The following is a 14,661-nucleotide window of genomic DNA, read 5'->3' as shown; positions in this document are numbered from 1 at the left end:
GAAATGGTTGGAACAGGTGGTGATTCTGTCACTTGTTAAACTTGTTAAAGTTTCTGAGCCTTGGTTTTCTAGTCTCTGAAGTAGGGATGATGTTATTTACCTTATAGAGTTATATGGAGGATTCCTTGGAATACTTAGTAATAATAATTGTAGTAATCTCAATAGCCAGCATTTATTGAACATTTCCTATGGGCTTGGCATTGTTATAAGAGTTTTGTTTGAATTAGTTTGCTGAATCTTCATAACAATCCAAGAATTTTTTTTAAGATTTATTTGGGAGTCAGTGCATGAGTGAGCTGGGGGAGCGGAGCAGAAGGACAGGAGAAGAGAGAGAATCTTCAGCAGACTCCCTGCTGAGTGCACAGGCTGATGTCGGGCTTCGTTTCATGACCCCGAGATCATGATCTGAGCCGAAATCAAGAGCTGGATGCTCAACTAACTGAGCCACTCAGGTGCCCCAATCCAAGGGTCTTTTTAAAAAAAAAAAAAATTATTTATTTATTTGACAGAGAGAGAGAGAGAGTGAGAGCACGCACAAGTAGGGAGAGTGGAAGGCAGATGGAGAGGGAGAAGCAGGCTCCCTGATGAGCAAGGACCCCCCAGCCCCCTGCCCAGTGTGGGGCTTGATCTCAGGACCCTGGGATCATGACCTGAGCTGAAGGCAGGTGCTTAAGGACTGAGCCACCCAGGCACCCCGCCCCCCCCCCCCATCTAAGAGTCTTAATAAAAATCCTTACATGATTCCCATTTTACAATTGAGAAAATCAGGTTAAGTGACTTGCTCAAAGTCACATGAGGAAAGAGCAGAGTCAAGATTTGAGCCTAGTGGTGGCAGTCACTGCCCCCTAAGCCCCAGGTGTCAGCATACTGCCTCTGGTGTTTGTTTAATATAATATCTGGTTTAATCCTCATAGCAACCCTACAGGGATGGTGTTATTTTCCTACTTATCTTCACGTTGTAGCTCCAGAAATTGGAGTCCAGAGAGATAGGTGACCTTCCTGAGTGTATGCAACATGAATTTGTGACATCAGCATTCAGGACCTGCTTTTACTCTGGCCCTGATTAGAGGATTTCTGCCTTCTTCCTGCATTTACCCAATACAAGGAGCTCTCACCTCCCATGGCATTTATGACTTTAGCCATTGGGAAGCTTTCCCTTAGGACAAGCCAAAATCTGACCCCTCTGAGCCCTGGCTGCGGGGACTTCAGAGAGCTCCATCCTAGGGTTAGCAACCCAAGTCCTTACTTCCTTCTTGATATGTTTCCTTCTGTGGACAACCAGTGTCCCTCCCATGGGTCAGAGGTCAGATCTGGCCCATGCACAGGGAGAGATTGAGTTGACTGTCACCCCCTTGTCCTGGGTACCCACTCCTTTTGCTCAAAGCCTTCAGCCTCAGCCTGGCAGTGATGGAAACTCCAGGTGAGATCAACATTCAGCACATGGACTTTCTGAGTGGAAGTGAGGTAGCTTGTGGTTTCAGAGACTGCCTCCCGATATGCTGCCATCCCCACCCACTCCTGTTCAGGGAAATCACACCTCCCTGGGCTGCTCAGTGTTCTGGTAAAAAGTCCTAGGAGCTTCCTGAGACTTTTCAATACTTTAGTCATTTGTGTAGCCAGTGGCTCTGATCCAAAAGAGTAATAAGACTTATCTCTTCCTGAGAGGCCTAAATTATGATAACGTGTACAAGGTTCCTAGGTTAAGCCCAAAGGTGCCAGGAAGCCTGGGGAAGCTTCCTAAGTGGGCCAGCATGCAACATGCAAGAGCTTCAAATGTTTAATAAGATATGAGGGGCACCTGGGTGGCTCAGTGAGTTGAGCCACTGCCTTCAGCTTGGTCATGATCTCAGGGTCCTGGGATCGAGCCCCCCATCCGGCTCTCTGCTCAGCAGGGAGCCTGCTCCCCCCCCCCCTCCTTTGCCTGCCTCTCTGCCTACTTGTGATCTCTGTCTGTCAAATGAATAAATAAGGTCTTTAAAAAAATCAGCAAGGCTTAATAAGATAATCTTAAAATTAATCTACTATAAGATCATGAAGATTATAGAGCTGTGCTCTTCCATTGATAGCTGCTATCAACACATGGCTCTTGAGCACCTGAAATGAGGCCAGTCGGAAATGAGATGTGCCTCCAATGTAATATACACACCTGATATCAAAGACTAAGTATGAAAGAAAGACTGTGAAATATTTTGTTAGTATTTTTTTCTAGTAAGCTCTATGCCTGACATGGAGCTTAAATTCATGACCCCGAGATCAAGGGTTGTGTGGTCTACCAACTGAGCCAGACGGGTGCCCCACATTAGTAATTTTAATATTAGTTACATGTCAAATGATACTATTTTGGATACATTGGGTTAAATAAAATATCTTTGTGGAATTAAAAGAAAAAACAAAAACGGAATAAAAACAGTAAAACCAAAGACTTGAGCTGAGACGTGTAGGGAGTTATCTGGCTCCTGGGGAGATGTATTTACTTGCCAAAGAGTTGGAGGAAGAAGATCTTTAAGGGGGCACCGGGGTGGCTCAGTGGGTTAGGCCTCTGCCTTCGGCTCAGGTCATGATCTCAGGGTCCTGGGATGGAGCCCCACATCGGGCTCTGTGCTCTGTGGGGAGCCTGCTTCCCTCTCTCTCTCTGCCTGCCTCTCTGCCTACTTGTGATCCTTGTCTGTCAAATAAATAAATAAAATCTTAAAAACAAGAAAAAGATCTTTAAGCAGGGGATAGGGGCAATTGATTTCTTCTCCTCAATAATCAGGGAAAGGAATTCTTCCTTGTAGATGCTTTGCACGGTACCTGGCTGCTGTCATGGGCCAGTTAACTTGGCTCTTATCCATCATCCTAGGGCACAGGGAGCCAGACATTTACTATTTCCTGGGAGAGATTTAGTATGCCTCTGATCCAGAGCACCTCATGTGCTCATTTGGGATAAAATTAATAAGAATGGACATTAAAAACCCAAGAGAGAGGTAAAAAGAGAGTCCAAAGTCGTCATGTTTCTGAAAGATAAGCAGAAACTCAGATTAAGACAGGCAGAATGTGGTTGAGGGAGGGAGAAACAGACAAACAGGAAAAGCCGAAAGTGTGGCTGAGAGGCCAAAAGAGGACTCAGTGACCTTGTGTGTTTATTCATTCACTGAGTACTTCCTGAGCTCCTGTAGTGTGCACATGCTTTATTCTAAATTGGAGACAAGCAGTGTATAAAATTTATGTTCTGGTAGGAGGAATCAGTCAAAAAAAACCCAAGTAAAATATTGCTTGTCTGATGGTAATAAATGTTATAGGGAAAAAGGGCAGGGGAAAGGAGATGTGAGATTTAGAATCAGGGAGCTGGGAAAAGCCTCACTGAAGAGGGGACATGGGTAAAGATCTGAGGGACAGGAGGGTGGCAACCATGTCTGAGAGTGTTCCAGGCCGAGGGGCCCGCAAGCCCAAAGGCCAAGGCTGGAGTGAGCAGGTCCTGTTCTCCTGCTGGTGGAGCTAAGAGGGTCAGTGTGATCTTGGAGAGCCAGAAACTTGGGGAGTGAGTAAGTGGGTGACAAACTGGGGATGGGCCACAGGCAAGGGGGGGTGCGGATGGGGGGGTGGGGGGAGAAGGGAGACACTCCTCCCAACCTAGTTTCTCTCTTTTCTGTGACTCCCTGCTGTTGTAATTTCTGGCTCCAGGCTGAGCCAGGGAGGGGCCAGTGGATGGGCCAGGACAGGTGGCCTTGACATGTGATGCTTGTCCGCTGACCACTCAGTCCTCACTTTTAGAACGCTTTCCAGAAGTGATGGAAAGGGGTGGGCAGGACGACTAAATATAGTCCTGGGGCCAAGACAGTCTGGGAGGGTCTGTCTGCGATTCACTCCGTGCCTTCAGCGGTGGGGTCCACTGCTAGCTGCACCGGTGAGCCCCGGTCTGTGCTCTGTGCTTGCTGTTTGCCCTTTGCCTGTTTTCAGACACAGCTCTGACCCGGCTAAGTTTGGGCCTGACCTTGAGTGGGCCTCCCGGGAGTCTCTTTTTGCCCAAGATCTCCAACCAGACCTGTGAGTCCTGCGGGTCCTGTGGGCCTGGATATATGGGGGGAGGGGAGGCCTGGGGGTCCTGGAGAGGTAGAAGGGGAGGGGTGGTGGCTCTGGGGAATCTGGGGCAGGGGCTGAGGCTGGGGCTAAGACAAGGGAAGGACTGCAACCTGGATCCTGTTTAGGAACTGTTTAGGGCTTGAGACAAGGTCCCTGTTCGTGGCTGTTTTGGGGGCTGGGGCTGAGAAGTGCAGCTGAGACTGCTTTTGGGATCGAAACCGAGTGCCCCCCCCCCCGCCGCGTTGGCCAGAACCAGAGTCCTTTTCTGCACGAGAAATGCGGTCTTTATAGGCTGGGGGCCCTTCCCGTCTGGGGCTGGGGCTGGGCGCAGCGCGGGGCGCTCCGCGGAGCCTCCCTGACCGACCCCTCCTCTGCTCAGGACCGTCATGTCGGCGGCGCCCGGCCTGCTGCACCAGGAGCTGTCCTGCCCGCTGTGCCTGCAGCTGTTCGACGCGCCCGTGACGGCCGAGTGCGGCCACAGCTTCTGCCGCGCCTGCCTGAGCCGCGTGGCGGGCGAGCCGGCGGCGGACGGCTCGGTGCCCTGCCCGTGCTGCCAGGCGCTCACGCGGCCGCACGCGCTCCGCACCAACCTGCAGCTGGCGCGCCTGGTGGAGGGGCTGGCGCAGGTGCCGCAGGGCCACTGCGAGGAGCACCTCGACCCGCTGAGCGTCTACTGCGAGCAGGACCGAGCGCTCGTGTGCGGCGTGTGCGCCTCGCTCGGGTCGCACCGCGGCCACCGCCTGCTGCCCGCCGCCGAGGCCCACGCGCGCCTCAAGGTGCGGGAGTCGAGCGCGGCCCGCGGAGGCGGGGGAGCCCGGGCGGGAGCGGACGGTCGGCGGCGCGGGGCCCCGCACGTTCCCGCAGGGACCTGGATTCCGCGCTCCGGGGCCAGGGGCCCCCGCGGCTGTGCGGGACGCGGGCTGGGCGAGGCCGCTGGGGAATCGGGGCGGACGAGCCGAAGCGGGGGGCCTGGCGGGGACGAGACCCTGGAGGGGCGCTCAGGGAACCCCCGGCCTAGGTTTCCGGGGCTGAGCGGGGGCCGCCGCACAGCGGAGCGGGCTGAGCCGGGAGGGGAACCGGCGTCTGGGCCGGCGAGTCGCGGCGCTTCCGCGGGTGTCGGCGGGGAACCGGAACGGCAGGGGCGCGGCCGGGGGCGGGGCGGGTGGGGGCCACCGAGCGGCTTCGCTGAGCCCACGTTCTGCTCCTGCTGCTGAACGTGTGCGGGCCCAGGGCTCAGCGCATCCGGCCGGGAGGGCAGGGCAGGCCTGGGGACGCTCCTCTGGGCGCAGGCCCAGGTTGGCTCCGAGACCCCAATCCACCTGTTTTTCCGGATGGAGCGGGAAGTCTTGAACGCCGGCTAACAGAGCCAGCCCACAGCTGTGCTCTGCCCAAGGTTTGCGATTCCCACGGGAGCCCAGAAAAGATCCCCGCAGAATAGTGAATAGAGACGCGCGCACACACACTGGCTCGTTCGTGTCAGACGTGTGGCAAGTCACAGGCACGCAGCTACGGGAGACTACGTGTCTACACAGGCCCAGGAAGGTCTGCCATGAAGCGTTGGTGGGGCTGGGAACAAGAAACGACGGGTGCGGGAGAGGGGCAGGGGTTCTGGAGGCAGGGAACGGCCCTTAACCCCGCAGTGAAGCCGTCATCGGCTTCTCAGGAATGATGAGTGGGGGGCTTCTGCGGGTTATCTTTAGCCACAAACATCAGCGTACTGCGCTTCTGCTTCGCCCCCAGACTTCTAAAGAGGGTAGACCACTGTCCTTAGGCAGGTATTCGAGGCCCCCAGACTCTCCCAGGGACGCAGCCCAACATTCTGGCCCCCTTCTGCCTTGCCCAGTCCTGCCCAGTGCCGATTGGTGGCTCTTAGACCAGTGCAGAAGCTTCCTCTTTCCAGGGGCCTTTCTAACCGAGACTCACCTTTGCTGGTAACCCCAGGACTCCTAGCCTGGGCCCAAGAGAGAGATCTGTGAAGAGGGAATAGAGTCCCTGACATGGAACAGAGCACCAGGTGACCCAGGAGTCCTGAGGGGGCAGAGAGGTGGGATACATTCTGCCAGGATCCGAATGCGCCCCAGCCCTAAGACACAGGGGAGGGCTGGCAGGAATTCGGAAGAAGGGGCCCAAGAAGGGTCTGATGGAGGAGGGAGACAGGAAGGCTGGGGCTGGGCTGGATGCCTCGGTCCTTGACCACGAAGAGGGCTTGGGTCCAGAGACCATGTACCAGGACTCAAGAGTGGTCGAATGGGATGTGCCGGGAACGGGGGGCTGAGCTGCATCTTCCTGAGTGCCAAGGTTGCACAGCATGGCTGCCTTGGGCTCGGATCCCTACAGAGCTGGAGCCGTAGTGCTCACCGCAGAGGGCAACCAGCTTGTGGGGACTCTAGCTGCCGGAGTGGCCCCTGCAGGACTTTCTGAAAGCCTTGGCACAGCGATTCCGCCCCCAGCTTCCGTTTGAACTTCTTGAGGTCATCAGTGGTCAAGTTTTCCCTGTGCAGCCAGGATGACGTCATGCTTCTTCCTCATGGCTTAGCCCTGTTGCTACTGAACCTCTGAGGGCTCCATGCTGAGAGCCACCAGGTCCGCCCTGTCCTGCGACTGGCTGGGCTAATCCTGGGGCACCTGCTAAAACTGGGACCCATCTGCAGGCAGAGCCTAGAGGGTCTCTCTGTTTCCCTTAGGGGGAGTAGGGAGGAGGCCACGGATCTGTCACAGCTATGGGTGAGGGGAGGAAGACTGCTTCCATTCTAGAAAGATGAAACTGAGGTTGGGAGCCATGGAGGTGGGCCTGGGACCGTCTGATTCCGGGGCCTTGCAGTTTTCCCACAAAGAGTGACTTTGGCAGGAGCTCTTAGTTTCCCTACACCTGCATTTCCAGACTCACGAACTGGCAGGCCTACGGTAGGGTACCCCCACAAATGTGTTTGGTAGACACAGCAGAGATATCTATCTATCTATTTATATCTATATGCATATTTTTAAAGATTTTATTTATTTGACAGAGAGAGAGAGAACAACTAGGCAGAGAGGCAGGCAGAGAGAGAGAGGGAGAAGCAGGTTCCCCGCTGAGCAGAGAGCCGGACACAGGACTCGATCCCAGGATCCTGGGATCATGACTTGAGCCAGAGGCAGAGGCTTAACCTACCGAGCCATCCAGCACCCCATATATATTTTTTTAAAGTAAGATTTACCCCCAAGGTGGGACCGGAGCTCACCACCAGGAGATGGAGGGTCCCGTGCTCTACGGGCTGAAAGAGCCAGCTGCCCCAACACAGCAGACACTTTCATTCAATTCCCTGCCCCCAGAGCCCTTGGGTAGGCAGGAAGGCTGACTGGGGTGTTTTGCTGTTGTTCTGCTTTTAAGGATGGGGTAAAGCCCCAGGAGAGGAGGAGGTTGCATTTCTTCCTCATACACCCCACACTGAGCCCAAGAGGCCTTCTGGGTCAGCGCTGTACCCCTCTGCTGGAGGACACCAAGCCGCGTTTGCATTTGTCGCCCTCACAAAGACGTGTGCTAAGGGTGCTAACCGTGCCCGGCGAGGGATGAGGGATGGGTGGCCAGGGAGGACCTCCTGAAACAGTGGGAGGGCAGCGCGTTCTTGCCATCGGGATCAGTGCCGCTGAGGGCCCAGACGTCTGCCCACGAGTCTGCGGAGTGGGGAGATGCCCACCCGACTGGGGGAGGGCCGGTGTTCAGGCCAAGCCAGTGTTCAGGCCTGGGGCGGGGCGGGTGGGGCCGGGGGCAGCCCTGTCATTGGCTGCTCTGCCCCTCAGACGCAGCTGCCCCAGCAGAAGCTGCAGCTGCAGGAGGCGTGTATGCGCAAGGAGAAGAGCGCGGCCGTGCTGGAGCACCAGCTGCTGGAGGTGGAGGTGAGCGGCTCAGCACGGCAGGGCCTGGGTCCTAGGGTCGGGCAGGAGCTCCCAGCCTAGTGCTCTTGCCTGTCTGCTCCCGCAGGAGACGGTGCGTCAGTTCCGGGGGGCGGTCGGGGATCAGCTGGGCAAGATGCGGGTGTTCCTGGCGGCGCTGGAGGGCTCCTTGGATCGGGAGGCAGAGCGTGTGCGGAGTGAGGCGGGGGTCGCCTTGAGACGAGAGCTGGGCAGCCTGAACTCTTACCTGGAGCAGCTGCGGCAGATGGAGAAAGTCCTGGAGGAGGTGGCTGACAAGCCACAGACGGAGTTCCTCATGGTGAGCACTGGGTGACCTTCGCTCTCTGCTTCTCAGCCCGGGTTCGGTGCCTCGAGACCTCATCCTGTTGTCCGACATGGACTTTGAGGTCCAGAGCGGGGCAGGGACAAGGCCGGGTCACACTTCGGAGAGGGACGGGCCCCTGGGGCTGCTGTTATGGTTGTTTAGGTTGCACACTGCACAAGGACACTGAATCTAAGTGGTCACCATTCCTATCATAGACGTTAGAGGTTTGTGTGTTTATTTGGACAATCATCTATCCGGTGGAATTGTTTGTTCTCTTGAGGAAAGGGAGTATGTTTTTCAGTTCACACAGAGGTAAAGGGCTAGGGTTGGCCTTAAATTCTGGGTTCCTTTTGGCTCTTTCTGATTCTTCCTGACCCCCCACTTAGCATTCCTGGGGGTCCGTCCATCCTCAGAAGTCCCCAGTGTCTCCCCTGCCTGCCTCACCTCCATCTCTTTATCTCTCTTTCCAGAAATACTGTCTGGTGACCAGCAGGTGAGATCAACTTGGCCCCTTTTCCCAAGTTGCCCTGGTCTTCACACTTGCTGCCTCACCCTCTAATCGCAGCAAACCTGTACGCCCCATTCCGCCCCCCTCCATCGGCCTGCCTTTGTGCTGAGCACAGAAATGACCCTGACCCTGACCTGGTCCTTCTCCTCAGGGACCTCCCAGACAGGTGCTGGGGATGGACATGGGCGGGGACACAGGCGTAGTAGGTGCTCGGTGCTGCCGTGGCGGGAAGCGGGTGGCTGGGGTAGGCTTCGCAGAGCAGGGCACCTCTGCATGGGGCCCTGGGGGAGTGATGCGCCTTGGTGAGGTGAAGAGCTCAGGGAGACGCAGCAGACATGCGCAGGGCAAGAGCCGAGGCTGGAAAGAGGGAGGGGGGCGGGGCCAAGCCGGAGGCCTCGGGAGCCTGGCCCTTATCCCAACAGAAGGTTCTTCTTCTTCTTCTTCTTTTTGGTGGGGGCTCCTGGCTGGCTCAGTTGGTGGAATCTGTGACTCTTGATCTTGGGGTCGTGACTTTTGAGCCCCACACTGGGTGTAGAGATAAGTAAGTAAGTAAACAATTGTGGTAGAATATACACCATGTAAAGTTTGCCGCCTCAGCCATTTTCTGGCATGTAGTTTTAAGTTCAGTGGCGTCCACCATCTCCCTCGAGAACTTTCTCATCCTTCCAAAGGGAAACTCTGACAGAGTTTTAAGCCAGGAGTGACACACCAGAGATCCTGGACCCCCACCACAGCCCAGTCCTCCTCTCTTTGGGGTGACACCTTGTGCCCTGCCCCTGCCCCATGCCTCCTCCAGGAAGTCCTTCTACACACACACCTGCCCCCACGTCCCCGCCCCCAGGCTACAGAAGATCCTGGCAGAATCACCACCGCCGGCCCGGCTGGATATCCAGTTGCCTGTCATCTCCGATGACTTCAAGTTCCAGGTGTGGAGGAAGATGTTCCGGGCGCTGATGCCAGGTACGGGGGAGGGGCTGTCTCCGGGTTTGTGTTTGTTGCTGTGTGGTTGAGGGGCCGTCCTGACTACACCAGAGAGACCTCTCAGTCCCAGCTGGGAGGTCATCGAAGAAGGTGCCCATTGCTCCTTTACCTCTGTGTTTGCTCTGCACCTTGTAACCTGAGCTCAGAGAAGGACCTTTGAGGCATGGGGTTCATGGGTGGGTGACTGATGTGGGGCAGACTCTGCTTGCTGGGAAGCTGCTGCTGCCGTTGGCAAGCAAGGGAGGCTGGGGCCTGGGGGTTGAGCCCTGTGTGGTCCTGGGTCAGTTCCTGCCGCCACTGGATGGCCGCCAGCTCGAGGCTGAGGATGTGCAGAGCCGGTGCCCTGGGGACGGGCCGAAGCCAGAGAGTGACTCTGGTGGCCTGTGGCTGGAGGCCCCACGGGCTCTGCCTTCTCTCCCTGAGAGCTAGGTCACAGTGAAGTGGCACTAGCTGCAGAACTGCAGGACACGTGCCCAGGGCTGGTATAGTCCTGACTGCCCTTCGGCGGGGCGGGGCGGGGATTCTGTTTTATGCAAGGCAAGAGTAAGGCCCAGAGACTGGCTCAAGACTTGAGGGCCTGGGTGTGGGGCATAAACAATGAATTGTGGAGCACTGAGAAGATAAAATAAAATTAAAAAAAAAAAGACAAAAAAAAAAAAAAAAAAAAGACTTGACGGCAGTTTTACAGCCGGGCGAGGTGGGGGCTGGCCTAGGACCAGGCTTCCTGTCTCCTGCTTTGTGACCTGGGCTTTAGCTACAGACTTACATGCCCTGTGGCCACGGGGTCCTCCCTACCTTGGAAGGGGGCAGTTACGGCCTCGATTTCAGCAGAGCCAGCTGAAGCTCAGAGACATCCAGTCTTTGGCCCAGCGCAGGAAGCAGAGAGGGGCTCACCTCTCAGAGATGCGGGGGGACGAGGGCGGACCCGCTGGCCCCTAACTGATTGGGCGGAGCTGGCAGGGGCCCGACCTCGCCTCCCTCCCCTCCGCAGTGACCAAGGACCTGACCTTTGACCCGAGCACCGCGCACCCGAGTCTGGTGCTGTCTCCCTCGGGCCGCCGCGTGGAGTGCTCGGATCAGAAGGCGCCGCCGGCCGGGGAGGACCCGTGCCAGTTCGACAAGGCCGTGGCGGTGGTGGCGCGCCAGCTGCTGTCCGACGGCGAGCACTACTGGGAGGTGGAGGTGGGCGACAAGCCGCGCTGGGCCCTCGGCGTGATCGCGGCCCAGGCCAGCCGCCGCGGCCGGCTGCACGCGGTGCCCTCGCAGGGCCTCTGGCTGATCGGGCTGCGGGACGGCAAGATCCTGGAGGCGCACGTCGAGGCCAAAGAGCCGCGCGCCCTGCGCCCTGCGGAGAGGCGGCCGTCGCGAGTCGGGATCTACCTGAGCTTTGCCGACGGAGTCCTCTCCTTCTACGATGCCAGCGACGCCGACGCCCTCGAGCTGCTCTTTGCCTTCCACGAGCGCCTGCCCGGGCCCGTGTACCCCTTCTTCGACGTGTGCTGGCACGACAAGGGCAAAAACGCTCAGCCGCTGCTGCTCGTGGGGGCTGATGGCGAGGAGGCCTGAGCCGCCCGCTGGGCTGGGGGGGGGGGTCGCGGGGGTCCTGCAGGCCTGGAAGGAGGCAGGGAGGGCAGGGGCTGTCGGGACTGAAGGCGGAGGGGGTTGGGGACTGGGGACTCTTCAGAGTTCTGAGATGTTCGGGGTTGGAGGGGTTGGGGTGGGTGTGGGGAAGGGAGATCTAAAGTCCGGTCCGCGAGGAAACCCCAGTTTGAGAACCAGGAAGCCCGAGGGTTCCAGGAAGAAATTGAAGTTGAGGGAAGGAGAGAAAAGGGTCAGGGGTCCGGCTGGGGTGGGGTGGGGGTTGGGGTGGTGGGAACTGAAGATCTCTGGAGAGCAAAGAGCCCCTTTTCCCTCCTTCCTGGCGGCCTTGGGGTGTGTGTATGGGGGGGTCCAGATTCACCACACAGAAAGATCTTTCCCTTCATGGTTCCACAACTTAAGCGTGCATCAAAGTCACTTTTTCAAAGCATGTGACAGTGACTTGTTGAAGCCGAGTGTTGTGTTTCTGGTTCACTAGGTCTGGGCGCAGACCAAAATTTTGCTTTCCTTACAAGTTCCTGGGGCCGTGCTGTTGCTGCAGGTTACAAGTGGAAAACCCAGGACTTGGACCCTGGTCTGTTCCGTGAGCTCTCCATTACACAGAGGTGGTTATCGGTAGCTCTCAGCTCGCAGGAATAGAAAACCCACACTATATTCCTCTGGAGATTCAACAGTCATTGAAAAACTGCCAGATACCATGCTGAGTGAATAAACTGGCCCCTAGCTAGTTCCTTTCGCCTCTGGAATATGATTACTGAGTGTCTTGGACATTGAAGTAATCCCCCAAGCTGCCAACCCAGAGAAAGAGCCTGATGCGGATCCCAGCCTGGGCCCTGCTGCTTGTGGGGAAGAGAAGGCCTCCCCCACCAGCCCCGCTTCTCCTGGGTTGGCCCCTCGCTGCTTACTCACTGGTTCACACCTTCTTTGGTTTTAGTTCAACGGCCCGGCCCGTGTCTTGGGCCCTGGAGTTAGACAGAGGCCCAGAGTGACAGTTCCTCTTCCTTAGGGGAAGGCCTGTGGGGACTCAAGCCGGTGGGAGCGGAGCTGCTGCCGCTCCTGTCCGAGAGGTGACGGTAGGGGCCGTTTGCTCTCTGCGCCAGCGTGCTGCTGCTGATGTGTGAAAGGGCCTGGGAACCCCTGGAAACAGGTGCCAGTACGGGAATTTTCTTGGGGGATAGAGTGAAAGGAAGGTGTGGGTAGAGTAAGAAAGGCCTCAAGGTCTGGCTGGGGGGACTCCTGGCTGTGCTCCCAGAGGAATGGTTCTTGGACACTAAGGGTTATTTGGTTGTAAAATTCAGTAGCATTAATAGAGACGATTATATTCAGATTCCTTCCATTAAATCTTTGTGAAGAGACAAGTGACCTATTGCTAGGCCTAATAACCTCTTATTGTCCACCTGGCTTTTAGTCTTGACCCATCTCATCTTAGCAAAACACAAATGTGGGGGCGCCTGGGTGGCTCAGTGGGTTAAAGCCTCTGCCTTTGGCTCAGGTCATGATCTCAGGGTCCTGGGATCGAGCCCCGCATCGGGCTCTCTGCTCAGCAGGGAACCTGCTTCCTCCTCTTTCTCTGCCTGCCTCTCTGCCTACTTGTGATCTCTCTCTCTGTCAAATAAATAAATAAAATTAAAAATAAAAACCCCACAAATGTGCTGGTGGGATCCGCTTGCTCAAAACTTTCAACAACTCCGTGTTCCCTGCAAGAGAAAGCCCTAGATCTTTGGCTCAGCATTTGGGACACCCTGCTATTCTCCAGCCACATCTACACTCTGGCCCTACTGGCCTCTCGGGGTCCGTGTCGCAACACCACATTACTCTGTTAGGGATGCTTTTTTCGGTTTCCCTCTCATCCCCCAGGAATTTCCTGAAACACTATTTCACACGATTTCCCATGCTCTCTAGACCCCAGCTCACCTTTACAAGGTGCATTCCGATGTCCTCGCTGTCACAGACTGGCAACGTCCAAGAACCCAAAGCCCCTTCCTGAAGAATTAGGTGCTCTGAGAAACAGGTGCCAAGACAGCATTAAATGTCAAGGGTTTCCTCATTAAATGAGGGAATATGCCCCTGTGGGAGCAAACGGGGCGGTCAGATTGTGATGTCAGTCTGACCCTGAGTGAAGGAGAGGGGGAGGGGAATTTTGGATGAAAGTGTCCTTGATGGTTGTGGGGACTTCTCTTCCAGCTGCCTGTGCAGGAAGCCCTGCGTGTCCCAGTATGGGCCTACCTTCGTGTCCCTGCCGTGTCTGGGTCATGGCTGGGAGCTGGCTGTGGGAGCTATGCTCAGCACAGGTGCGGGGATGGATTTCACGGCTCTTTAGCTGCTGCCCTCAGTCTTTGCTCCCCTTTGTTGGAGTTCTGTCAAGAAAATTTCTTTTCAGAGCTGCTACAGGTTCTTTCTACATAAAGTTACCTTGGCTTGAGCTGTGTGCATTGAGGGAAACGACCCTGTGATCTTGCCTATGGCTGACTGAGTGAGAGAGGTGGGGTCCCTGAGACAAAGGCTTCCAGGGTGGGATATATCTGTGGCAAACTTTGCCTAGTCAGAGTGTTCCTTGTTGGATGTTGGCCACCTGAACAATCCAGAATCTTCCTGGTGATGTAGGAAGGTGAAGTGGGAGCACAGAACTGGGTTATTCCATAACCCATGCCTCCAAAGACCAGAGTCTTCTCCTTTAGTTCTTCCCCTTCATGGAAACTCTAAGAACCCAGAACAACCGGATGCTGAGAGGTTTCCTGTACCTCCTGACTTCCTTGTGTACAGGAACAAACCGGCACCTACCAGAGCCATGCTACACTGCAAAAACAAACAAACAAACAAACAAACAAACCCCCCAAAACCCTTTTTTAAAATTTATTTTTTATTTTCAGCATAACAGTATTCATTATTTTTTCACCACACCCAGTGCTCCATGCAATCCGTGCCCTCTCTAATACCCACCACCTGGTACCCCAACCTCCCACCCCCCACCCCTTCAAAACCCTCAGATTGTTTTTCAGAATCCATAGTCTCTCATGGTTCACCTCCCCTTCCAATTTACCCCAACTACCTTCTCATCTCTAACTCCCCTTGTCCTCCATGCTATTTGTCATGCTCCACAAATAAGTGAAACCATAGGATAATTGACTCTCTCTGCTTGACTTATTTCACTTAGTATAATCTCTTCCAGTCCCATCCATGTTGCTACAAAAGTTGGGTATTCATCCTTTCTGATGGAGGCATCATACTCCATAGTGTATATGGACCACATCTTCCTTATCCACTCGTCCGTTGAAGAGCATCTTGGTTCTTTCCACAGTTTGTCGACCGTGGCCAT

The 14,661-nt window shown here is 55.7% G+C and overlaps 1 protein-coding gene across 1 annotated transcript; it reads left to right on the top strand.

Moving 5' to 3' along the window:
• Positions 1-3,752: 3,752 nt before the first annotated feature.
• On the top strand, positions 3,753-14,175 carry TRIM72 (tripartite motif containing 72). The gene is made up of 7 exons (XM_082714366.1): positions 3,753-4,026; positions 4,442-4,838; positions 7,840-7,935; positions 8,021-8,251; positions 8,728-8,750; positions 9,607-9,725; positions 10,738-14,175. The coding sequence occupies exons 2-7, from the start codon at positions 4,449-4,451 to the stop codon at positions 11,310-11,312; spliced, it is 1,434 nt and encodes a 477-aa protein (XP_082570492.1). The 5' UTR covers positions 3,753-4,026; positions 4,442-4,448; the 3' UTR covers positions 11,313-14,175.
• Positions 14,176-14,661: the final 486 nt, after the last annotated feature.

This window comes from Mustela nivalis, assembly GCF_964662115.1.
Source record: "Mustela nivalis genome assembly, chromosome: 19".
NCBI classification, from domain to species: Eukaryota; Metazoa; Chordata; class Mammalia; order Carnivora; family Mustelidae; genus Mustela; species Mustela nivalis.
The sequence above is the reverse complement of the archived record's forward strand: the minus strand, read 5'-3'. Positions and strand labels throughout refer to the sequence as shown.